Below are 23,694 nucleotides of genomic sequence, written 5' to 3' on the forward strand. Positions count from 1 at the left end.
GACTAGCCATCTGCCCACACCCTCAAAGAAAATAAAGTTATTTTCCCACTCAAGAAAAAATTTTTTCCAAATGAAACACTTGACAAATTTGAGAGCTTCCAAAAGACTTCCATTCTCTGACCAACCTTAGAATGTTGGTTTCTGTGTTTGGTATTTAATTGTATTCTGCAGTCTGGAAAGCATTAAAAGGTATATAATACAGAGGTGCCTGGGTGGCTCAGTCGGTTGAGCGTCCGACTTCGGCTCAATTGACGATCTCATGGTTCGTGGGTTCGAGCCCCACGTAGGGCTCTGTGCTGACAGCTAGTTCAGAGCCTGGAGCCTGTTTCAGATTCTGTGTCTCCCTCTTTCCCCTGTTCACGCTGTCTCTCTCTCTCTCTCAGAAATAAATAAAACATTAAAAAAAAAGTTTATAAATAAAAAGTATATAATACATAGCATGTTTATGATACTTACCTTGTATTATATATTTTTAAATATCTGTATTAAAATACCTTATCTACTACCATCTGAAATTTATAGTTTATTCACAAAACATTTTTGATAATTTATGTGTTCTCTATATTTATATTTTTCCATATTGTTGTCTGCTTTTCTTCTAAAAACAACAAAAAAAATCATACTGTGTTGGGAGCCATTCTGAACTCACTAGTTGAGAAAACTCCTTGTGAGGTTAAGGCAAGTTTGCAAGACTCTTGTGGTCAGATGACAACCGATACCCACCCCCACTCAATTGTTTCTGCTTGAGCACTAACCCCCCCAAGGCACCTTGTTGATTTATCCAGAGTGACTTATTCTGGCCTTGATATGCTGATTGCATCTCTTGAAGGAACTTACTGTAGGAACTTCTTCTTTTGTGGTTATGGGAGCAAACATTGTGTTTCCTGAAAAGCCTGTTTTTCTTAATACTTCCCATGAAGCGATAAACAGTCCATTGATCCCTGCTCACAAAGAACTAACTTTTGCCTTTACTATGTGAAAAAACATTATCCTGTCTGTATTTGAATGCTAAAGATACCTTCCTTCCTCATATGATGAGCATGAGTACCCTTATCTAAATCTTAATAATAAGGTTATGCATACCAATGTTCTGGAAAATTTTTACTGATCAAAGAATTTATCATCAGAATGCCACTTCTGTGCTGTCCCCCAGACACTTAATCATAAAATAAAGTTGGTTCTCAGTCAGTGCAGAGATGCTTGCCTGGTGACCAGAAAGATTCTTGTGACTCTCTCATCCCTCTCTTGCCAACACTGTCCCTCCTTCAGGGACCCCTGGACCTGTTGGAGCTGGACTCCAGCAATACTGAGTATACACCTAATATATAATTAGGCATAAAATTAAAGCAATACAAAAATTAAGAAGAAAGTAAAATATTCCCCAAATGTAAACATGCAGTTAAATACTTAACATTGAGGTGAACATCTTTTTTTCAATCAAATTTTTATTTTGAGATAATTGTAGATTGATATGCCATCCTAAGAAATAATATGGGAGATCCTTGTGTCCTTTACTCAGTTTCCCTCAATAGTAGCATCTGGAAAAGCAAATAATAAAAGTAGCAAAAAAAGTGACCCATTTAATATATGGTGTGAAAGTCACTGGCTAATCACTTGGAGAAAAAAAATATATATATAGCCATTCTTTGTTACTCCAAATAAAATGTATATAGTGCACATGGTGGAATGTCAAACTGTATCTCTAAAAGAACTAGAGGAAATATGAAGGTGGGAAATGCCTCTCAAAGAACAAATGTCCCAAATTAACAGACGTAAGACTGAAGAATTTTACTACATGGAAGATACAAACAGCTTTAGCATATCCTGCATAAGTCCAGATCCCCACAACAAGAGAAGGAAAACTGGTTCCACGATGTAGTAAAAGAAACAAAATGCTCCATTTCCAGAGTAAAGTTATACATTTTTGGCAGCTGCTTTCTTTTCTTTTCTTTCTTTTTTAATGTTTATTTATGTATATTTGAGAGAGAGACAGCAGGAGAGGGAGTGGGAAGGGGAAAGAGAGAGGGAAGAGAGAGAATCTCAAGCAGGCTGCACCCTGTCAGCATAGAGCTTGATGCGGGGCTCGAACCCACAAACCGTGAGATCATGACCCGAGATGACATTAAGAATAGGACTCTTAACTGACTGAGCCGCCGAGATGCCTTCTTCTTTTCTATATGATCTAACACAAAGCTTGCTGACCAAAGAGCATGTGTCATCATATCCACAGAGCCAGCAGAGAAACCCATGCATGAGCAAATTCAATCTATTATCTATCTATCTGTCTATCTATCTATCTATCTATCTATCTATCTATCTATCATCTATCTATTATCTATCTATCTATCTATCATCTATCTATCTATCTATCTATCTATCTATCTATCTATCTATCTATCTATATCTAGATATATCTAAATATATATCTGCAGAGGGTTCCATACCTGTGTTAATCAATCTGACTCATCATTTATAAATATCAATAAATAGTTTAGTGCTACTAAATCAAGGAAATACAAAAATAAGAATGATAAGAATAATAAAATAAGAATAAAAATGATAAAAATGAGATGAAAAATGAAATAGTTGGCCTTGAAGGAGTTTTTATTTGAATATCACTTTAAAACCATTTAATTGATAGTCTCAGAGATATATAATTTGGAAAATATTGCACTGAGAAATAATAATAGGCTGCTATATGCAATAGTAGAAACAATAATATTGTAATAGTGATATTACAATAAAGGAGCAATCAAAGAACATCAAATGAGTACAGGAAATAATGATACTGCCTGTTTAAAAACTGATCCAGGGAAAATCGAGAATTTAGGTATCAAGTAACACTTAGAATTACAGTCATTGAGAATATCAGAGACCAAGTCCTCTCTGTCATACCTACTTTTTCAACCACTACCCAGAATGCCCCCAAACTCCTTCAAAAGTTAAAAAAAAAAAAAAGGCTATATCCTCAAATAGCAGAAATCCTGAAAGTAAAGAAGTACAACCACTAGTTCATCAGAGGGGGTAGACTGAATAGCTCTAAAATGTGTTTAATGGGAATATCAGAAGAAAGAACAGAGAGAGGAAAACAATGAAAAACATATTTGAAGATAATTTTTCCAAAATTAAAAAAAAACCAAAATGCCAAGAGAAAATAATAAAGCAGAGCTTATGCGTTCAGATAAAAATGAAACAGACTAACAACACATTCTCATAACAAAATTTTTATAAATCAAAAGTTCACAAAAACAATCTTAATTTTTTCCTATTAAAAGCAGTTCCTGACAAAAGAACAAATCCCTAATATAAACTTACATAAGTTTATCAACACACACATTTTTCCCCCAAAGAGCCAGTTGTTAAATATTTATCAGTGCTCTACTGGCTCTGAGTGATTTTAATTTCCCTTTTTATGGCTTTATGTGTCTGGATTAAACATGCATTTTACTTTTATAATAAAAATCATATTCTATCAGAACTACAACAGACTGGCATACCATATAGCTTCAGTTTAGTGCTTTGAATTTTTTCCAGTTGTGATAGTAATAGCACCAGCGTGCTACAATATTAAAGCCACTGTTGAAAATGAGCTCTCAAGTACAGAAAGAGATGTAAAGGTACATAAGCCATATGTAAAATGCATGGGGCCAAACTTGTACATAATCTCACTTAATACCCATTACCGACAAAGTAGGAGTTTGACATTTTAAAGGTACGTGGGCAGTGAGTTCAGGGATTTGAACTGAAAAAATGTACTCAGGAGGCTGAGTAAAATGGTATTTACCTGATCCTTTACCTGACCTTAATTAGGTAGGTCCAGAAACGTTATTTTGCCAGTACTGAAACTGAATGACTCATAGAGATTCAACCATAATATGGTGAACTATATCGATCAAGACTCATGCACTAAATTAAAATGAGAAATGTGATTGTCAACAGACTCAATGTCTATGAAGCTTGATCGGCCTGATCTAAGGAAACTACCTAAGTTATTAGACAAATGTTTGGTAGGTTTGGATTGAGAGCAAGAACAATGAATTACATGACATTAATGGGTAATAGCTTTATGTTCCAATATCCTAATACATCTATTCCCATAATAGGGATAAATCTGCCATAGGACAAGATATTTAATTAATGTTGATGGACCTGGCAAGGCTTTGATAACTCCCCTTTATGAAGGGTTCTGTTATTATCTTATTGTGACTGATATTTTTCCCTTAGTTATATTAATACTGCAGTCTTAACCCTTGAAAATCTAGAAGCTGTGTGTTGATTTATAATATATCTTTTAAAGAACATCCTAGATATATTTATTTCAGAGCCTTTTATGTTAGAGCAAGGTTATTTTCTCCTCAAGCTAAGGATATAAATTCCTTCAATTACCCACATCTTCCTCAGAGGCTCAGAGAATGTAAGCAGGGAGAGTGGGCATGGGTATTGTATGGAATACAATATGGCACTGGTGGGAATGGGCTTATTGTACAGACTAATTCTAAATAAAACACTGGAGACCTGGGCACTGCTTTTGTGATTTTTATCCTCTTTATTTGCCTTTGTTCAGAATTTAGATTTCTTTCTTGTTTTTTAGCCTATTCTTGATGAATAAAGTAAATTAATAATGACTTGGACCATTTTACTATACTCTTAGAATATTCTTAGGGATTGAATCAGTTTTAGCTACCTAAGCCAAAGTTGATATGCTGGTCCTAGAAATTTCAGAAAAGGTATCAATATTCACTTGATGGCAGTGAATGTAGAAACCATAAGGTCCAGAGAAGGCCAAATGAATACCTTCATGGATTTTCACTAAAGTTTAAACTATTTATATAGCCTCTAATAAATCCTTTGCATTTCATGTATATAAATGAATATCTGTTTATACTATATATATGTATATATATATGAATATCTGTTTATAATATATAGATATATACACCTACATACACACACAGAAACTGTTTATACTACATGTATATAAATGAATATCTGTTTATACTATATATATATACACATATACTATATATATGTATATATATGAATATCTGTTTATAATATATAGATATATATACCTACATACACACATATACACACAAGCTCATTGTTAGGAATGGCAATCTAAAAAATAATGCAAGGGGCACCTGTGTGGCTCAATTGGTTAAGCGTCTGACTTCGGCTCAGGTCATGATCTTGCAGTTTGTGAGTTCGAGCACTGTGTTGGGCTCTGTGCTGACAGCTTAGAGCCTGGAGCCTGCTTAGGATTCTGTGTCTCCCTCTCTCTCTGTTCCTCTCCTGTTCCTTCTCTCTCTCTCTCAAAAATAAAGAAACATTCAAAATAAAGAACTTAAAAAATAAAAAAATAATACAAGAATATCTTTCTAGAGACAGTCTCCTAGGAAATAAGAAGAGGGGAACAACATAGTAGTTATAATGTAAGTTTGAGTATCTGTAAATGAATTAGATATACTCTATACATAACATTATTCAGGCTGATCAATTTGTAATAGGCTTTTCAATTGCTGATGTAAAGAAAATACAACTTCAGCTTATTAGAACAATGATTATGAGTAATACCTTTCCCAGAATTCATACAGAATCTTCCCTCCCACCCCTTAGTCCAAAAAACACACAAATCATGATGTCTCATTAATGTCACATAGGGTAGTTATTTTTAGTATACATGATTGAGGAATTAGGAATTAGTAAGAATGGTTGCCTCTACATCATTCCAGAAACCTTGCCCAATCAAGAGTTTAGCTTCAAGGTTACTGGGATAGGAAAAACAGGGATCTAAGGTATGATCATCCAAAGAACTTTTGGCAAGATTCTGAAAGAACTTTTGGCAAAATGAGGATGGAGTGGCTGATAAAGTTGTTCCATACTGAAGATTATTTAGTGGTCTTCTGAATCATCCTATTCAGCTTGAAGTCAAAAGTGGCATTGGAGAGATTTAATATTTCAGAAAAGAAGTAAGTCACAGATGGCACATGTAGTTTCTCATTCAGTAAGATTTCCTTTAAAAGATAAACTTCCAGTTATAAATTAAATAAGTTATGGGGCCATAAAGTAGCATGATGATTATAGTTAATAATACTACATTGTATATTTTTTTTGTTTTTTTTGATATATATTTTTAATATAGTTTATTGTCAAGTTGGTTTCCATATAACACCCAGTGCTCATCCCAACAAGTGCCCTTCCCCATGCCAACAGCCCCCTTCCCCTCCCCCCCATCAGTCCTCAGTCTGTTCTCAGTATTCAAGAGTCTCTCATGGTTTGCCTCCCTCCCTCTCCCCAACTGTTTTTCCCCCTTCCCCTCCCATATGGTCCTCTGTTAAGTTTCTCCAGTTCCACATGAGTGAAAACATATGCTATCTTTCTCTGCCTCACTTATTTCACCTAGGATAATACCCTTGAGTTCCATCCACGTTGCTACAAATGGCAGATTTCATTCTTTTTCATTGCCATGTATGTAGTATTCCATTGTATATATAGACTGCATTTTCTTGATCCATTCATCAGTTGATGGACACTTAGGCTCTTTCCATATTTGGCTATTAGCACATTCTTATCAATGTTTGTGATTGTTTTATGTATTTGGGTGTTTCTGAATTCAGTGCATAGACATTTATACTTGTTAGCTCTTCCTGATGGATAGACCCTGAAATTATTATATAATGCCCTTCTTCATCTCTTGTTACTGCCTTTATTTTTTATTTTAAAGTCCAGTTTGTCCGATATAAATATGGCTACTCCAGCTTTCTTTTTGATGTCCAGTAGCATGATAGATGTTTTCCCATCTCCTCACTTTCAATCTGAATGTGTCCTCAGGTCTAAAATGGGTCTCTTGTAGACAGCAAATAGATGGATCTCATTTTTTTAATCCATTCTGCTACTCTGTCTTTTGATTGGAGCATTTAGTCCATTTACATTCAGTATTATTATTGAAAAATACGGGTTTAGAGTTATTGTGTTCTCTGTTAGATTCATGCTTGTAGTGGTGTCTCTGGGACTTTGTGTTCCTTGCAACATTTCCCTCATAGGATCTCTTGTAGGGCTGGTTTAGTGATGATGAATTCCTCCATTTTTTGTTGGGGTAAACCTTGATCTCTCCTTCAATTCTGAATGATAGGCTTGCTGGATAAAGGCTTCTTGGCTGTATATTTTTCCTGTTCATCACACTGAAGATTTCCTGCCATTCCTTTCTGGCCTTCCAAGTGTCAGTAGATAGGTCTGCTACTACCCTGATATGTCTCCCTTTGTATGTTGGGGCCCTTTTATCCCTAACTGCTTTCAGAATTCTCTCTTTGTTCTTGTATTTTGCCAGTTTCACTGTATGTCGTGCAGATCGATTCAGTTTACGTCTGTGGGGAGTTCTCTGTGCCTCTTGGATTTCAATATCTGTTTCCTTTCCCAGGTTGGGGAAGTTCTCAGGTATTATTTGTTCAAGTACACCTTCTGCTCCTTTCTCTCTCTCTCCTTCTGGAATTCCTATGATATGGATATTCTTCCGTTTGATTGTATCACTCAGCTTTCGAACTCTCCTTTCATGTTCCTGGACCAATTTCTCTCTCTTTTTCTCGGCTTCCTCTTTCTCTATAATTGTATCTTCTAATTCACGTATTTTTTCTGCCTTTTCAATCCGTGCAGTAGCCAACGCCTCCATTTTATTTTGTGTTGCATTTTTTAGTTCATCAGTATTTGCAACAATAATGGCTCGGATGTCATCCAAGCCCTTTTGAAGCCCAATGAGTAATTTTATGAGTATTATTCTAAATTCTTGTTCAGTTATGTTGCTTAGATCGGTTTTGAGCAGTTCTCTAGCTGTTATTTCTCCCTCGAATTTCTTTAGAGGAGAGTTCTTCCGTTTTGTCATTTTGGCTAGCTTTCTTTCTCGTTAGTTTTAAAAGCTTGTGATGTGTTCTGCCCCTGTGAGTGCTGCTATATTAATATTAAAGGAGGCTCATACACTGTCCAGGGCCTGGCCGTTCAGGAAGTCTTCTTTGAAGGGTGTCCCTTGGTCTCTCTTGTGACTTTGGTTTTATTTCATTACTCGTAGTGATGTTTTGAACTCTCCACGATGTGCACTTTAGGTTTGTTCCTTGAAGTAGCCTGTGCCACAGGCGCAGAGGAGGCGGGCCGTCTCCCGTGCCTCACGCCCTCACTCCGTGCGTTCTTAATGATGCCACCCAACTTGCAATCCCACAAGCCAAGGCACTTCAGGGCAGGGAACTGGTTCCTCCTGATGCCGACCGCGTCCCTGGGGTACCACCTAACCTGGAGGGAACTTCCACTGTCCAGTGCCAGACCGAGGCCACCAGTCCAAGGAAAGCCCCACAGTTAGAGGTGGGATATCTCTCCGAAAGCCCTGCTTCTCTGCGACCGCAGACCTACTACATTGTATATTTGAAAGTAGCTAAGAGAATAGATTTTAAAAGTTCTCATCACAAGAAAAAATTGTAACTCTGCATGATGATAGATTTTAACTAGACTTAATGTGGTGGTAATGTGGTAATATATACCAACATTAAATTCTTCTGTTGTATACCTGAAACTAGTATAATGTTACATGTCAATTATACATCAGTGAAGAAAAAAATAAGACCGCCTTTATTACATTCTAGAGAATCATTCAGTGGAACAGGTAGATTTCTGGTAGAAATCTGAACCAATGAAATAATGACATATTTAAAAGATTTAAAAAGCAATTTGTGGAAACTGAGTGAAGAATTTATTATTGTTACTGTTATATTTTTTTATGAATTGTTAATTTTTTAACTTGTAGAAAGTGCACCACCCCTACCTCAAGCATTTGAGATACATTTTAATACTAGTAACATGTCTTTTCTTTGGTATGAAAATCAATGACAAACCCCTAACTGTCTGGACACTGCCTCTATCACCTCCATTTGAGCATCTTTTAGCGCTGCCTTACAGGGTCAAGGCAGAATATGAAACAAAGAACAAAATCAGATATTGATGCTTATTCCAACATGATTTTCTACCCTTTTTAAAAATTTGGACATGTGCCCAGCTCTTTGCAGATGCCTTCAGCTAGTAGAATGAGCATCCCATTTATTTAACATCAAAATATAAAACCCTTAATATGAAATATTAAGATGTAAAAAATATATGACATTGATAAAACACTTAAATAGAATAAATTTTAATAAATTTTCTCATCTCTCTAAACTCTGAAGTACCCTAGGATGATAGTGTGTATATGTATATACTATATATATCCATACACATATATGTACACAAAATATATTTTATTCCAGGCATGCTTCTTAGAGTTGAATACTGTCATTGCTAAGATAACTCAGAAAAAGTTGGACCTTAGCTTTCTCTGAGGTCTCCTTATAGCTCTGCCTATCAGCAATCAAAGTACAGATTACTCTGAAACAGACAACTTTATCTATAACTCTGACCATGTGCCCTGCCAGAAGCGCTAATATGTTTATATATTGTCCACTGGCAACCACTTTTTAGGCTGGTTATTCATTTTCACTCAATCATTATTTTGTATATGAACTTTTAAAATGTTTTATGGTTCTCATATTTACTTTGAGCTACTTTATATATACTTTATAACTGAACACTGATATCGAATGTCTACATGTTTTTCAAGCATCAATTTTTCAAAATCTGAAATAAATTTAAAAGTGACAAGGCAGGCAAAGTGAACTGAGACACTTTTATAGGTTATAGCTTTCAATTTGCTTTCTAGGCAAAAGGAAAAGACAAAAACAAACCAGTACACAAGACTAGTAATGATACACCTCTAGACTATATCCTGCTTCTTAGTTTGAAAATAACATTATTTCTTACCTGTTATCCCTTTGTTAGTGCACTAGTAAAAATAAAATCTGTTTTTATATATATTTTCTTTCTTGTAGCTTTAATAATTTTAGTCCAAGATGCAACAACCTAATAAAATATAATGAATATTGAACTAAAATCTTGTAGGCCAGGATTCATTCTTCACATGTAGCCTTTAAGTGATAATTGTCTCTCAGGAAAGTAGTGCTATAGAAACACTAGTTAACAAATCAGAAACATGCAATCTAATGGGATGGGTAGAAATCTGATGAGGAAATAAAGTTCTAACAATTCAGGGCAATAAAGTGCCATGATTGATGGAGGTGTGGTGGGAATAGAGCATGTGGTGAGGAAACTAACCCAGTGTAATCATCACAGTTTTCCTAGGAGTTATTTCTAAGTGTATATCAAAGCACAGTGATGTTAAATTACTTACACATAAAGCTGGTTATATATTTTCCTATTCAGAAGAACATCATGGGCAAAATCCAGAAAGCAAAACAAAAGAATTTTGAAAACTGAAGAAGAGTTGAAGAAAAGAAGTGGATATAATTAAGATTTCTAAGGAGTTGGAAGAAATAAGGAGTGGCGATTAATTGTATATGAGGAGTGAAGGACAGGAAGGAGTTAAGGCTCCTATCAGGACCTGTAGAATAGGCAAGGAGGTAACATGTCTCATTCACTGAGATTTATTTGAACAAAGGAGTTTGGGGACATAGGAATGGAAGAGGTGATACTCTGATGGTTAAAGTTGCTGGATTTGAGGAGTCTGGGGATATCCAAGTGCAAATGTCCAGCAGTCAGTTGGATATGTGAGTTTGGAAGTCAGGGACAGAGTCAGGTTGGAGATGGAGAACAGAGTCTTGAATACAAGTATAATTATCATGTTTGAAGCCCTGGGAATGAAGGAAACTGTTCCAGGAGAATATGAGAACTAGAAAGATAAGTTTGGTCTGTCGATTAAAGTAATCATACAAAAAGGATATCTGCAAGGGTACATTATGAAAGATGGTCAGAAAAACAGGGGAAAAAAAAATCTAGGCCTGGCTATGCTTCACACAATCAGTGTATCCTAAACTATTCACTTAATTGCTTGATCTCATTTTTTTCCTTTAAAATAAAGATGCTCACATGTTAAATTTTATTAACTATATAGTACTTTAAAAAGAAAATAGTGCATGCTATGGGCTGGAAGTGTTTTCTTGGTTCATTGGCCTGAGCTGGTGCCCAGGGCATCTGAGATGGAACTGTATACAGCCCAGGGCTGCAGAGGCTGTGGCTTTTTCCCTGGTTGGCTTTGAGAACAGCATATCAAGCAAAAGATTAGTCTTAATGAGCCCTAATAGGTAAAAAAAAAAAAAAAAAAAAAAAAAAAAAAATCTGCCTTGCTCATTTTTGGTCTTGCTTAGGACTAGTGACCCCTTTCTTCTTTCTGATTTTTCCCTTTTTGGGATAATAATATCTATTCTACGTCTATAACACCATTATATTTTGGAAGCAAATAACTTATATGGTTTCATAGGTTCACAGCTAGAGGAAAAATGTGCCTTAAGATGAATCTTATTTCCACCTCACCCACACTTGATTTAAATGATAGTTAGAGATGCTGGACTTAGAGCTGAAACTGGAAGATTGTGAATTTGGGGGATCTAGGAGATAAAGTGCTATGGGCTGAATGTTTCCCCCAAAATTTATATGTTGAAATCTTAACCTCTAGCATGTCAAAATGCAACCATTTTTGGAGACAAGTTCTTTCAAAATGTGATTGAGTTTATATGACATCTTTAGGGTGGGCCCTAGTCCAATGACTGATACTCTTGTAAGAAAGGAAATCTGAACACAGAGAGAGACACATGTGTGCACGCACCCAGTCAGCCAACCACATAAAGACAAAGGAGGAGACAGCCATCTAAGAGTCAGAGAGAGAGGCTTCATAGTGAAACCAATCCTACTGACATCTTATCTTGGACTTCAACCTTTCACAGCTATGAGGAAATGCATTTCTGCTTTAGCCACCTAGTTTAGGGGGTCTGTTATGGTAACCCTGGAAAACTAATAAAGTTCATGTTATTTTATTCCTAACAATACTGTAATATAGATCTTACCTTCTCCACTTTGAAGATTAAACATTTGAGATTTTGTGAAATTCAACTACTTAAGATCAAAGAGTAAGTGGCAGAGGAAAGAAGACTTAATCCTTGGTCTTAGGAAAGCCCCAGTTCTTTGCAGCATCCCATCACTGCTGCTCCTGATATTAGCTGTTTCATAAAGCTAAGTGTGTGTATGTGGAATAGCATTTTCACAACATTTTTCTCTATTTGATTAAATACCCATATGCTTATGTTGTAATATACACTGAATTACATTAGGTACAACATTTTATTCACCTCTTAAGAACTAAAGACATATAAGGATAGAAACACTACATTTTAGAAGGTTCAAATGGAAAATGAAATTTTGCTTTATTTTTATTCATTTATGAAAAATTTTAAAAAAGTATTTATAAAGGAATTATAGCTGGTTGACTGCTCAGGTAGTAGTGATAGCTGAGTGCCAGTACTATTAATACTTCTTATCTTAATGCTTAAAAAAGAACAGTTATATCTGTTTTAGATGAGCAGCAGAGGTTCAGTAACTTCTAAAAATTGTTTTTTTTTTTTTTAAGAAGATATGGGTACTCAGGTCATTTGGCCCCAAAGTCTGTGTCACACTCTGAATTTAGGCCTTGTTTTTGCAAATCATTAGAGAATACGTCTCTAGACACTAGCGTATTTATTCCTTTCAAACAAATTTATTTTTCCTTCAATAGTATATTAATTATTTTCTAGTATTTGTTCAGGCAACTCAAATTTATTTTCAAGTTGGTAATGTAGCTTTGAATCTAGTGAAAAAATATTTGAGCTGTGCTTGCTTCTATATATGTGAATAAAAATACTGAAATTTTTAAATAAACAAAAAAAGTTACTAAGACTATACATTTTAAGAAGGGATATTTAAAATATTTAAATGTTTAGTAATCATATAGATAATGGCTACAGAACCAGTTAACAATGAATTGTTTACTTTGCCAAGAAGGGGAAAAATAGTAATTTTTAGAAACCACCAACCATTTTTCTGTGTAAAAACTATGGCAATAGGGGGGGCCTGGGTGACTCAGTTGGTTAAGCTCCGACTTCGGCTCAGGTCATGATCTCATGGTTCATGGGTTCGAGCCCCGTGCCGGCCTCTGTGCTGACTGCCAGCTCAGAGCCTGGAGCTTGTTTCAGATTCTGTGTCTCCCTCTGTCTCTGACCCTCCCCTGCTCACGCTGCCTCTCTCTCTCTCAGAAATAAATAAAACATTAAAAAAATAAAAAAACAACTATGGCAATAGAATCTGCTATAAATCTATCTTATCAGATTTTGAAAAATCAGAGACTTATATAGTTTTGTGATTATTAATTTAACTAAACAAATATTTAATGAGAAACAAAACTATGAGTTGACATTATCGCAGTGATGAAAGGAAAGAATCTGTGCATGAATGAATGGTAAAATTACAAGGATGTATCTTTAGGACACATCCAGATTTGATAGAAAGAGATCTGAGGAAAATACTAGGGAAGTGAGTTCACAGAAGTAGAAGAAAAAACAGACTGTGTCCTGGATGTTAAGGGAAGAGTTTCATTGAGGATTAAAGATACTGTCAATTGAAATTGAAAAGATAGTTGAAAATGTTCCAGAGGGAGCAAGTTGCTTGGCTGAAAGTATTTTACCCTAGAAAGTCTTATGCATTAACCTAATCAATCTTTTTCATTCTGTCCTTCACGAATAACAAAAGAAGAAATTTTGAAGAAAACAGATATGGAAAATCATAGCATTTCCCTTACACTGAGGTCATTCTTATTTACATATTCTCTGTTTGTGTTTCATCCATTTCTTTATCCTACAATGTCTGGTAAATAACAGTATTAAACTCCCTCCCTCCACTGAAAGAATCTCAAGGTTAATGTTCCCATTTGCTAATTCTGTCTTAGAAATTCTATCAGCATCCCCTTTTTTCTGGACTTCTACTGTTTTCACAGTTTTAAATGCCCTTAATTCTCTCCATCTTAAAAAAAATAATAAGTAAAGGAAGAGAAAGAAATTTAAAAAAAAAAAGAAAGGAAAAGAAAAGGAAGAATACCAAGTTAAAAAATCTTTGACCTTGCTTCTTCTTCCAGGTAAGAAAGGAATATGAAGGTTTAGTATTTAATATGGAAATCCAATAGCATAATGATGAATATTGAGTCTGGAGCCATATTGTTTTAGTTTTTACTTACAGCTTCAGCATTTGGGCTAGTTACTTAATATTTCAATCTCTTGGTTTCCTAATTATATTCATTATACACTAGTCCCATCTCTTATGGTTGTTGTAAGTACTAAATGCATAAATATGCATAAAATAATTAATAATGCTCTGGGTCCACAGTAACAATCCAATTTGTGTTTGCTATTATTATTATTAACATCATTACCTTTCTGTGTTTTCTTTGCCTTATTAGGCAAATTGAATGAGTATCTTTCCACCCCACCCCTTCAAGAGAATGAAGATTAAGTCTTTCTAGACTACAAAGGGGAAAAAGTGATCAACTGATTTTGACTGAGTTTAATGGGATGTTAGATTAATATTTCAAACAGATTGAATTTAGGGAGGCATGACACAAAAATGAGAATCATATTGGAAAGAAGATAAAAGCTAGAAAGAAATTTAGGTTTTAATCCAAGATAAACAATCATCCCAGTTTGCTCTGGTTTTAGTGTCAAAAGTCCCACATCCTGAAAAATCCCTCAGTCTTGAGGCAAACTGAGACAGTTAGTTGCCTTTGCACTTGATACCATTTTTTCAAAACCAAAGTTCAACATCTCAGGGTATAGCTAATATGTTCTTTCTCTGATCTTCTAGGCAGAATTTTGTAATTCCTCCTATATATGTTTCTACAGTACACACACTCACACATACACAGAGTAACTTGAATTAGGTATTTGTATAAATGTCTGATATCCTCGATTAGCTTATAAGGGCACTTATAACAAGGAGCCATATATCATGCTGGTATTTCATCCCATACTCTGCTTGCTGCTTAAATAATATATGCCCATTCGTGTGATAAATGAACGCAAGCATAGAAATATAGACATGCCAAAAATCCCTGCAACAAAGGAGGGTCTTTTAACTGAAGAACCAAAAGCTGTTGTATTTTTGAAAGCCACACTACTCACTTCACCACAGAATTCATTGTTGGGGTTCAACTATTATCCTTGAACAATGTGAACTAAAATAAATCCAAGTGACACCAGAGAGAACTGCAAGATGCTGTTGGGGAGACTAAAAAAAAAATAATGAAGATTTCTGTACAAGTGGCCTTTAGCAATTTTCTGTCTGCTGGTATGAGAATGAAACTGAATTTATTTTCTTCGGCTTTTGCAGATTTACATGTAAAAAATACCATGCTAATACAAATAATACAAAGAAGTTACTTGTTATTTATTAAATGGGGTAATGAGAAAGGAAGAATTAAATAAAATAATCCTAGTGAAGTATTCAATGGCATTTTAGCTTATAGAATTTTGGTCCAGGAGAATTAAATACAAGATGATACTTCAATTATAAATCTATATATAATCTTCAAAAACTGTTACATCTATGTGAAAGGCTAATGAAAAAAATATTCAATAGGGGACTGAGACTTATTAATTTCCAGAATGTTTTCTGAAATGCACTTTACTCACATGAAGATTCATTTTAAAGAAACTTCCCCCTCTCTATTGAGATTCTATCATCAATAGATATTTTAGTCTATATAATGTTATCTCCATTTGGTCATACATTGAAATACTTAGACTTAATTAATACTGATCTCTGTCATGTAATATTCATCAGTTATTGGCAAAACTTTTTGTTTGTCCTCTTTCCCAAAAGAAAAAAAATGAATGAGAGGTGAGATTACTATTCAGTGCTCCTTGTAGGATTAAAACATGCCAACAGCTTATTTTTCAAGCAAGGTTATGATTGTAATTATAGGAATGTTTACTGAAGTCTTATCTAGTAGTATAGTATTTTAAAGACATCTTAATCCCTGGATAGAAATACATTCTGAAAATATGTTTTTCTTGCTTGTATATAAAGCAAAATAATTATAATGTGTTAATCTATTTTTTATCCATGATGTTAGAGATTCCTACAATATGATGAACCATGTTTAGTGAGATTCTTTGAGTTTGTTCATCAGTACTGAAATATAAAAATCTAGAAGACTCCATTCACACTGTCACATAAACTATGAAGGAAGGTCAACAATACCCAAACTATTGCTTACTTGAATAAAAAAATGAGGTTTTATTCTTAATGGTTTTATAATTAAACAATTCACAGCACAAAGGGGAATTTAAATGACTCAGAGATAAGATGACCATATAATTTATCATCCAACTCTACTCATGAGTAACTCCTTAAAGAAAATTTAGGATATAAAATGTCTCTTAGCAGAAGAGAGATATTTTTAAATTAAAAAAAATTAATGTTTTTATGTTTTTAGAGACAGAGCATGTGTGTTCTGTGTTCTATGTCTTTAAAAAATTTTTTTAATGTTTATTTTTGAGAAAGAGAGAGAGCATGAGCAGGGGAGGGTCAGAGAGAGAGAGGGACAGAGTATCCAAAGTGGGCTCCATGCTGACAGCAGAGAGCCCAATGAGTGGCTTGAACTCACAAACCACAAGATCATGACCTGAGACGAAGTTAGAGGTTTAACACACTGAACCACCCAGGCACCACAAGATACATTTTTAAATAAAAGGTTTTATAAAGTATTTTGTACTTTTCCCCTGTATTGTGAGTCTACAAGTGAGAAGGTAGTTTATTTTATATTTGCTTTGCTGCAAGGAAATGAAAAAAAAAAAAAAGTGGCAAACTTTCCTATCCCTGAAAATAGGTATTTTGATTTGAAAATTATAAAATTTGAAATTTGAAAACTATAAAATAAAATTGTTATATCACTTCCAGAAAAGAACTTTCACCAGACTTTTATTTTAGGAATGAATATATCCAAGTTGTTAGGGGACAGAGGTTGTTCATACTGCCTTGAAAAAAAAGTGTGGAAGGAAAGGGATGTGCATTTATGAAACTGTCTACCTGTGGCAGAGGTACCTGCACTGTGAAGTTTTAAACAACAGACCCTGGAAATGGATGACATGAGAATGGGGACTACAATGGAAACATAGGGGAGTATGGAGGCTAGAATACGAAAGCATTAAGAGCCCAACAAAGCATCTCTGTTTTCAAGCTTGGCATAGGAGCAACGGAAACACCTGATTTCAAGAAGTCATGTGGCTTTGACAAGCCCTTCAGTATGTTGCCCTTCAGTGTGAACCCAACACCACATATTCTAGATTACTGAAAACTTGATAGAAGACACAACCCTGTGAGATACGATTTTGTTTGCATTTACTAACAGTTAAATAGGCAGTCGCATTGAGTAGCTTTTTTTTTTTTTTTTTAGGTTTGTTTTTTAGTAGTCTCTACACCCAATGTGGGGCTCAATCTTCCAACCCCAAGATCAAGAGTCATAATAAAGAGGTCAATAGATAACTTTAATGTTTGGTACACTACCCCTCACAAAGGTATAGAGAGATTTTTTTTAAAGCATCTGATTTACTTTGATTATCCACATTTATTAAATTGACCCATGCCTATATTACTAGCTTGGGACTTTAGTTTTTAAATGTAAAATAAATTTCAATATCTAAGGTTGATGATCATTGTAACTGAATGATCAGGACCTAAAGTATTATTTTTCCCCATCCTCAAAGAATAATCTACCAACCTTGGTTTAAATGGATTTGGCCTTGGAAGACTTTATGATATCCTAGGATTTTGGAATCTTGATAGCACAACAAGCCTACCTCAAGCAAAACTGCAGCTGTTGTAGCTGCCTCTGATGCCAGGGGTTACTTATCTCCAAGTATCAGGGAGCAAACAGAACAGATGGTCCAATATATCTCCAATAAAACCTTTTAGAAACAACTGCTAAATTTTGCTTATGGGCATCAGAAATAAGATACCTACATTAAGGTTAAAAAAACTTTTTTTCATCCTCATCATTTAAACATAAAGAAAACTGTTTTACATCCAAATCTTAGACCATGTTTATGTAGTCCTAAAACAAGTACCAGATGCAACTGTTTTTGTATGATATGAGAACAGTATTATTAAACATTACGTTATCAACCAAAACAGTAAAAAATAAAGCCATGCCCATTTTTAGAAGTTGAAAATGCATAGACCCTGAAATCCCATGCAATCTATTTGGGTTCTCAGTGTCTCTTAGAATAACCTTCTGCCTAGAATCAATGGTATACATCATTAACTTTAGTGTGCTATATGGTTCTCAAATGTCTAAAACCTTGGATTCCTTGAGAAGAATATTGTGAAAGTAAGTTCCCCAAAGTGTTAAGAAAAAAGAGGAGGGCTTTCATTTAGAGCCAGCGTTTATTTACCCATTTATTAATACAACACATTTTGAACCCCTGCTGTGTCAGTTGCTGGGATACAAACTTCTCTGTGTATGAGTGTGTGTGTTTCCCAACTTTTAATGATGGCTATATTTTATGCCAACATAAGTATTGATATTTAGTACATCAATTTTTGGTAGTTTATATTAGAAATATAATTACTATTATAGAGATAGAGTGCTGAATGAGACTAAATAGGGATTTTGACAACATATCCTGTGCACTTATATCTATGCACTTATTTGTTCATGTCCTCATTGGTTATCTATTGTATCTATCATCTATGTATCTATGTATCTATGTATCTATCTATCTATCTATTATCTTCTTCATCATCATCATTATCATTCTATCTTTGGAAAAGAACACCCTATTTTTCCTGAAGAGTTTCTTACTATACATGATCAGCTGATGTATGTTTTGGTGGTGGTACATATTGACCATTAAACCATCACATCTCTTTTGGTTACAGGTTGAGCACTTCACTCAAACCTAGCCTCAGAGTCAAGAGGGTTGAGTTGCCATAAGGAATAAATGTAAACCTAGATTTCTGGCAGCCATATTGTGCCATGAAAGAAGACCTACCTGAAAATGGAGCAGTTGAAAGGCTGAGCTGACAAAAGGAGAGAATGAGATAATATTTATGATATCATTTGAACCATTCAATTCAACCATGTCTAAAGATATTTTCTACACTGAAAAATTTTCAGTTAGGGCTTAAGATTATGTGCCACAATCTAAATTTGTGCTCTGGACTCAGCCACTTAATGGCTATAGAAAATTCACAAAATATTTTGTCTCAGTTCAGCATCTGTAAAATAGGAATAATAATAGTTACCTCTTTGGGCTGTTGAGAAAATCTTATAACCTAGCATAAATCAAATTCTGATTTCCTCCCTATAAGCTGTCCAATTGAAAAATATATTTAAGTAAATTAATATTCTATCCTTTTAGTTGTTATAGAGAAACACAAAGAATTGAAATACTTATATTCACATTGGACATTTGAGTTTTCTCTTTTATTCTCCACATGCAATTCAACAGTAAATCTGTCCAACTTTGTTTAATATACATTTAAACTCTAGTTACTTTCTAGCCCTTCTACTTTTACAAGCCTGATCCAAGCCATCATTGTGTTTTTCTTAGATCACTGCAGTAGACTCAGAACTAGTCTTTTCTTGTCTCTTTTCTTGTCTTACTATTCTCAACACAGTAGCCACTGCCGTCCTTTTAAGATATGTCAGGTCAGACTAAAGTACAAATATCCCTCAACGCTCTCTATATATGGCACTTCTCTTGAAGATGTGTTCTGGAAAAGTATGGGAATTTTTTATTATCACAAGAAATAGGGGTAGGGTGCTTCCACTGACATTTATTGAGCCAAATCTAAGGATCCTAGAAATTCTACAGTATGTAGTATATTCCTGGGCACCCCTGTCCCCCTCCACAGCTTTCAAATGGAATAACAATTTCATGAAAACGAAAAAAATTGTTTATGTTTTTAAGCTTAGAAGCTAGTCCTATTTTACATATAACCAAAGTATTTTCTAATAGTTTTCATACGTTGAATATTCCAAGAACACCATGATTGGACTGTTTGAGGAAGATTATACTTAGTTCTGTTAGATACTTTAACAAGTAATGTTCACAACTTTAGAATCTGACATCACTTTAGTATTTAAGTTGCTAAAAGATTTGTTTGCATCTATAGCTATTATAAAGAAATGAGTGTTCAATACAACAGGATCGAGGACAGCTGCCTTATATGACCTTAACTTGTTCAACTTCACTCCTCGTTATCTCTTCAGCATCAATTTCTGCTTCTCCCTCCTTCACATCCTCTACTTAGCTCCCATTACACAATCTTCCTTGAATATGCCAGATGTGGTACCTTGGCCTGGCATATTCTTCCTTCATTATCCAATGTCGCACACTCACATCTCCCTCAGGTCTTTGCTCAAATATCAACTTCTTGCCATCTTAAGTAAAATTACACTGCCCTTCAGAATTTCCTATTCTCTTTGACAGCACTAGTTTTCTCTATAGCATTTTAAAATATCTCTTCCATTGTATTTATTTTTTGGTCAGCTTCATTGAATAGAATGAAAACTCAATGCAAGTAGATGTTACAAAAGATTATCCGTTTTGTTCACTGCTGTACTCCAAGCACATAATATTAGCACTAGTAAGAGTCTTCCCTCTAAAAGTTAGCCCTTTAATAGATATTTGTTGAGTGAATAAATAAATTAATGATTATTAATGAACAGAAAGCACTTACGGTAGTATCCAGTACATAGGAACGTCTCAAATAACATGCTATTATTAACAACAAATTTCATTTTGCTTAAGTCAGATAGTATCTGTGTTGTCATTTCTACTGATATAATCCTAATAAAAAATCCTAAATCCAACATATATAATTAAAATAATATTGTCTTATGACAACAAAGGAGCTATCAGGAAATTCTCTTATAGATACTGTACAATTGTGGGTTTCATTAAGTTTCACAGCTCAAGCTTTCTGCCCGTGGACGCCGCCGAGTAAGCATCGATAAAGTTTCCCCTCCCACCGCCGTCATGTCTAAGTCAGAGTCTCCCAAAGAGCCTGAACATCTGCGGAAGCTTTTCATCGGAGGTTTGAGCTTTGAAACAACCGATGAGAGTCTGAGGAGCCATTTTGAGCAAAGGGGAACGCTTACGGACTGTGTGGTAATGAGAGATCCAAACACCAAGCGCTCCAGAGGCTTTGGGTTTGTCACCTATGCCACTGTGGAGGAGGTGGATGTGGCCATGAATGCAAGGCCACACAAGGTGGATGGAAGAGTTGTAGAACCAAAGAGGGCTGTCTCGAGAGAAGATTCTCAAAGACCTGGTGCCCACCTAACTGTGAAAAAGATTTTTGTTGTTGGCATTAAAGAAGACACTGAAGAACATCATCTAAGAGATTATTTTGAACAGTATGGGAAAATTGAAGTGATCGAAATCATGACTGACCGAGGCAGTGGCAAAAAGAGAGGCTTTGCTTTTGTAACATTTGATGACCATGACTCTGTAGACAAGATTGTTATTCAAAAATACCATACTGTGAACGGCCACAACTGTGAAGTAAGGAAGGCTCTGTCTAAACAAGAGATGGCTAGTGCTTCCTCCAGCCAAAGAGGTCGAAGTGGTTCTGGAAACTTCGGTGGTGGTCGTGGAGGTGGTTTTGGTGGGAATGACAACTTTGGTCATGGAGGAAACTTCAGTGGGCGTGGTGGCTTTGGTGGCAGTCGAGGTGGTGGTGGATATGGTGGCAGTGGGGATGGCTATAACGGATTTGGTAATGATGGAAGCAACTTTGGAGGTGGTGGAAGCTATAATGATTTTGGCAATTACAACAATCAGTCTTCAAATTTTGGACCCATGAAAGGAGGAAATTTTGGAGGCAGAAGCTCTGGCCCCTATGGTGGTGGAGGCCAATACTTTGCCAAACCACGAAACCAAGGTGGCTATGGCAGTTCCAGCAGCAGCAGTAGCTATGGCAGTGGCAGAAGGTTTTAATTACTGCCAGGAAACAAAGCTTAGCAGGAGAGGAGAGCCAGAGAAGTGACAGGGAAGCTACAGGTTACAACAGATTTGTGAACTCAGCCAAGCACAGAGGTGGCAGGGCCTAGCTACTACAAAGAAGACATGTTTTAGACAATACTCATGTGTATGGGCAAAAAACTCGAGGACTGTATTTGTGACTAATTGTATAACAGGTTATTTTAGTTTCTGTTCTGTGGAAAGTGTAAAGCATTCCAACAAAGGGTTTTAATGCAGATTTTTTTTTTTTTTGCACCCATGCTGTTGATTGCTAAATGTAATAGTCTGATCATGACGCTGAATAAATGTGTCTTTTTTTAAATGTGCTGTGTAAAGTTAGTCTACTCTGAAGCCATCTTGGTAAACTACCCCAAGAAGCCATCTTGGTAAACTACCCCAACAGTGTGAAGTTAGAATTCCTTCAGGGTGATGCCAGGTTCCATTTGAAATTTTATTTGCAACCTGCTTGGGCACAGAATCCATTGTCTCCACAAACATTGGTGTGGTTGAACTGACAGTTAATGTGTTGTGACCTGGAGTTCACCGATAAAAGGGTCACCCAAGCAAAGTCCTGGAGTTAATTTGGTTATTAATATGATTGTTGGCACATCCTATGCAATATATCAAAATTGAATCATGGTATCAGATAAAATTATAGATGAGATTAAAGCTTGTGTATCATCCATTATCATGTGTAATCAATAAACGATTTAATATTCTCTTGAAAAAAAAAGTTTCACAGCTCAAATATATGAAAAAAAATGAGATAGTACTTGTTATTAAAAAATAGTCTTAATAGGAGTTGGCAATACTGTTTTAAACAATAGATAACTTGTATGATATGTCACAATTGGTAGAATATGAACCTAGTATGAAACAATAGAAGCAGTCATTCTGGAATAAATACATTTGTTTTGCTTACGATGAAGAATTATTGCAGGGATCTATCTCCGTATCTATCTGTTGTTCTATATTTTTAAAGGGAGCATGGTAAAAAAGAATGAAAAATGTCACAGTAAGAAGACGGTCACAGCACAACAAATGATGCAGGTAAATAATCTCTGCTAGCAGGTCAAAAACTTAGAAAAGCTCAAATGAATTAGAAATACAGTACATGGAAGAAGATAAGTGTTCAATAGTTACTCAGGGGGATATATCAAAGAAGTATAAAAAATTACATTAGAATGGGTCAAACATCCTTAGATCAGAAGGGGAGAGATAAAGAAATGATCAAAGAAAAGAATACAGGAATTAAGTGGCTTGAAAGTAGAAAGAGAAAAAGCATGAACATTTAACAATGACAACAATGATCACAATACCCTTGAGGTAGAGGATTTGAGGCAAGAGATTTTTGCAAATAAGTGATAACTCTGATTATAGTTGAAAAAAATGATCATTTATTTCACTGCTCAGACCTCAGACTTCAACTTTCCTATATCCCTCTTCTGAATGTGTGTGTGTGTGTGTGTGTGTGTGTGTGTGTGTTCTAGGTCTGAGGTCTATTACAAGTGTTTCTCATCTACTACTTCCTATTGCAGCTCTGCAGCAATCTCTGTCACCTGAGATAACCTCAACATTGCTCTGATCCTTGCTTATGACAGAGTCTAACAAATGAGGGAAATGTGGGGGTGTTCTCTAATGGAGGAAACTGAGACCGCTTATGATAAAGAAAATGATAATGAAAGAACTTAATTTAAAAATCAGTGATTATCAGGATAATTAAGGATAATTATAATAGATTTGAAATATTTAAGGACCTTTTATTTTTTCCCTGGTGAGT

The 23,694-nt window shown here is 35.2% G+C and overlaps 1 protein-coding gene across 1 annotated transcript; it reads left to right on the forward strand.

The window, feature by feature from the left end:
• Nucleotides 1–20,886: 20,886 nt before the first annotated feature.
• LOC120241467 (heterogeneous nuclear ribonucleoprotein A1-like) lies at nucleotides 20,887–21,890 on the forward strand. Its single transcript, XM_039246571.1, has one exon. The coding sequence runs from the start codon at nucleotides 20,928–20,930 to the stop codon at nucleotides 21,888–21,890; it is 963 nt and encodes a 320-aa protein (XP_039102502.1). The 5' UTR covers nucleotides 20,887–20,927.
• The last annotated feature ends 1,804 nt before the right edge of the window (nucleotides 21,891–23,694 follow it).

The sequence above is a fragment of the Hyaena hyaena genome, unplaced genomic scaffold (assembly GCF_003009895.1).
Source record: "Hyaena hyaena isolate Hyena2069 unplaced genomic scaffold, ASM300989v1 scaffold_283, whole genome shotgun sequence".
NCBI classification, from domain to species: Eukaryota; Metazoa; Chordata; class Mammalia; order Carnivora; family Hyaenidae; genus Hyaena; species Hyaena hyaena.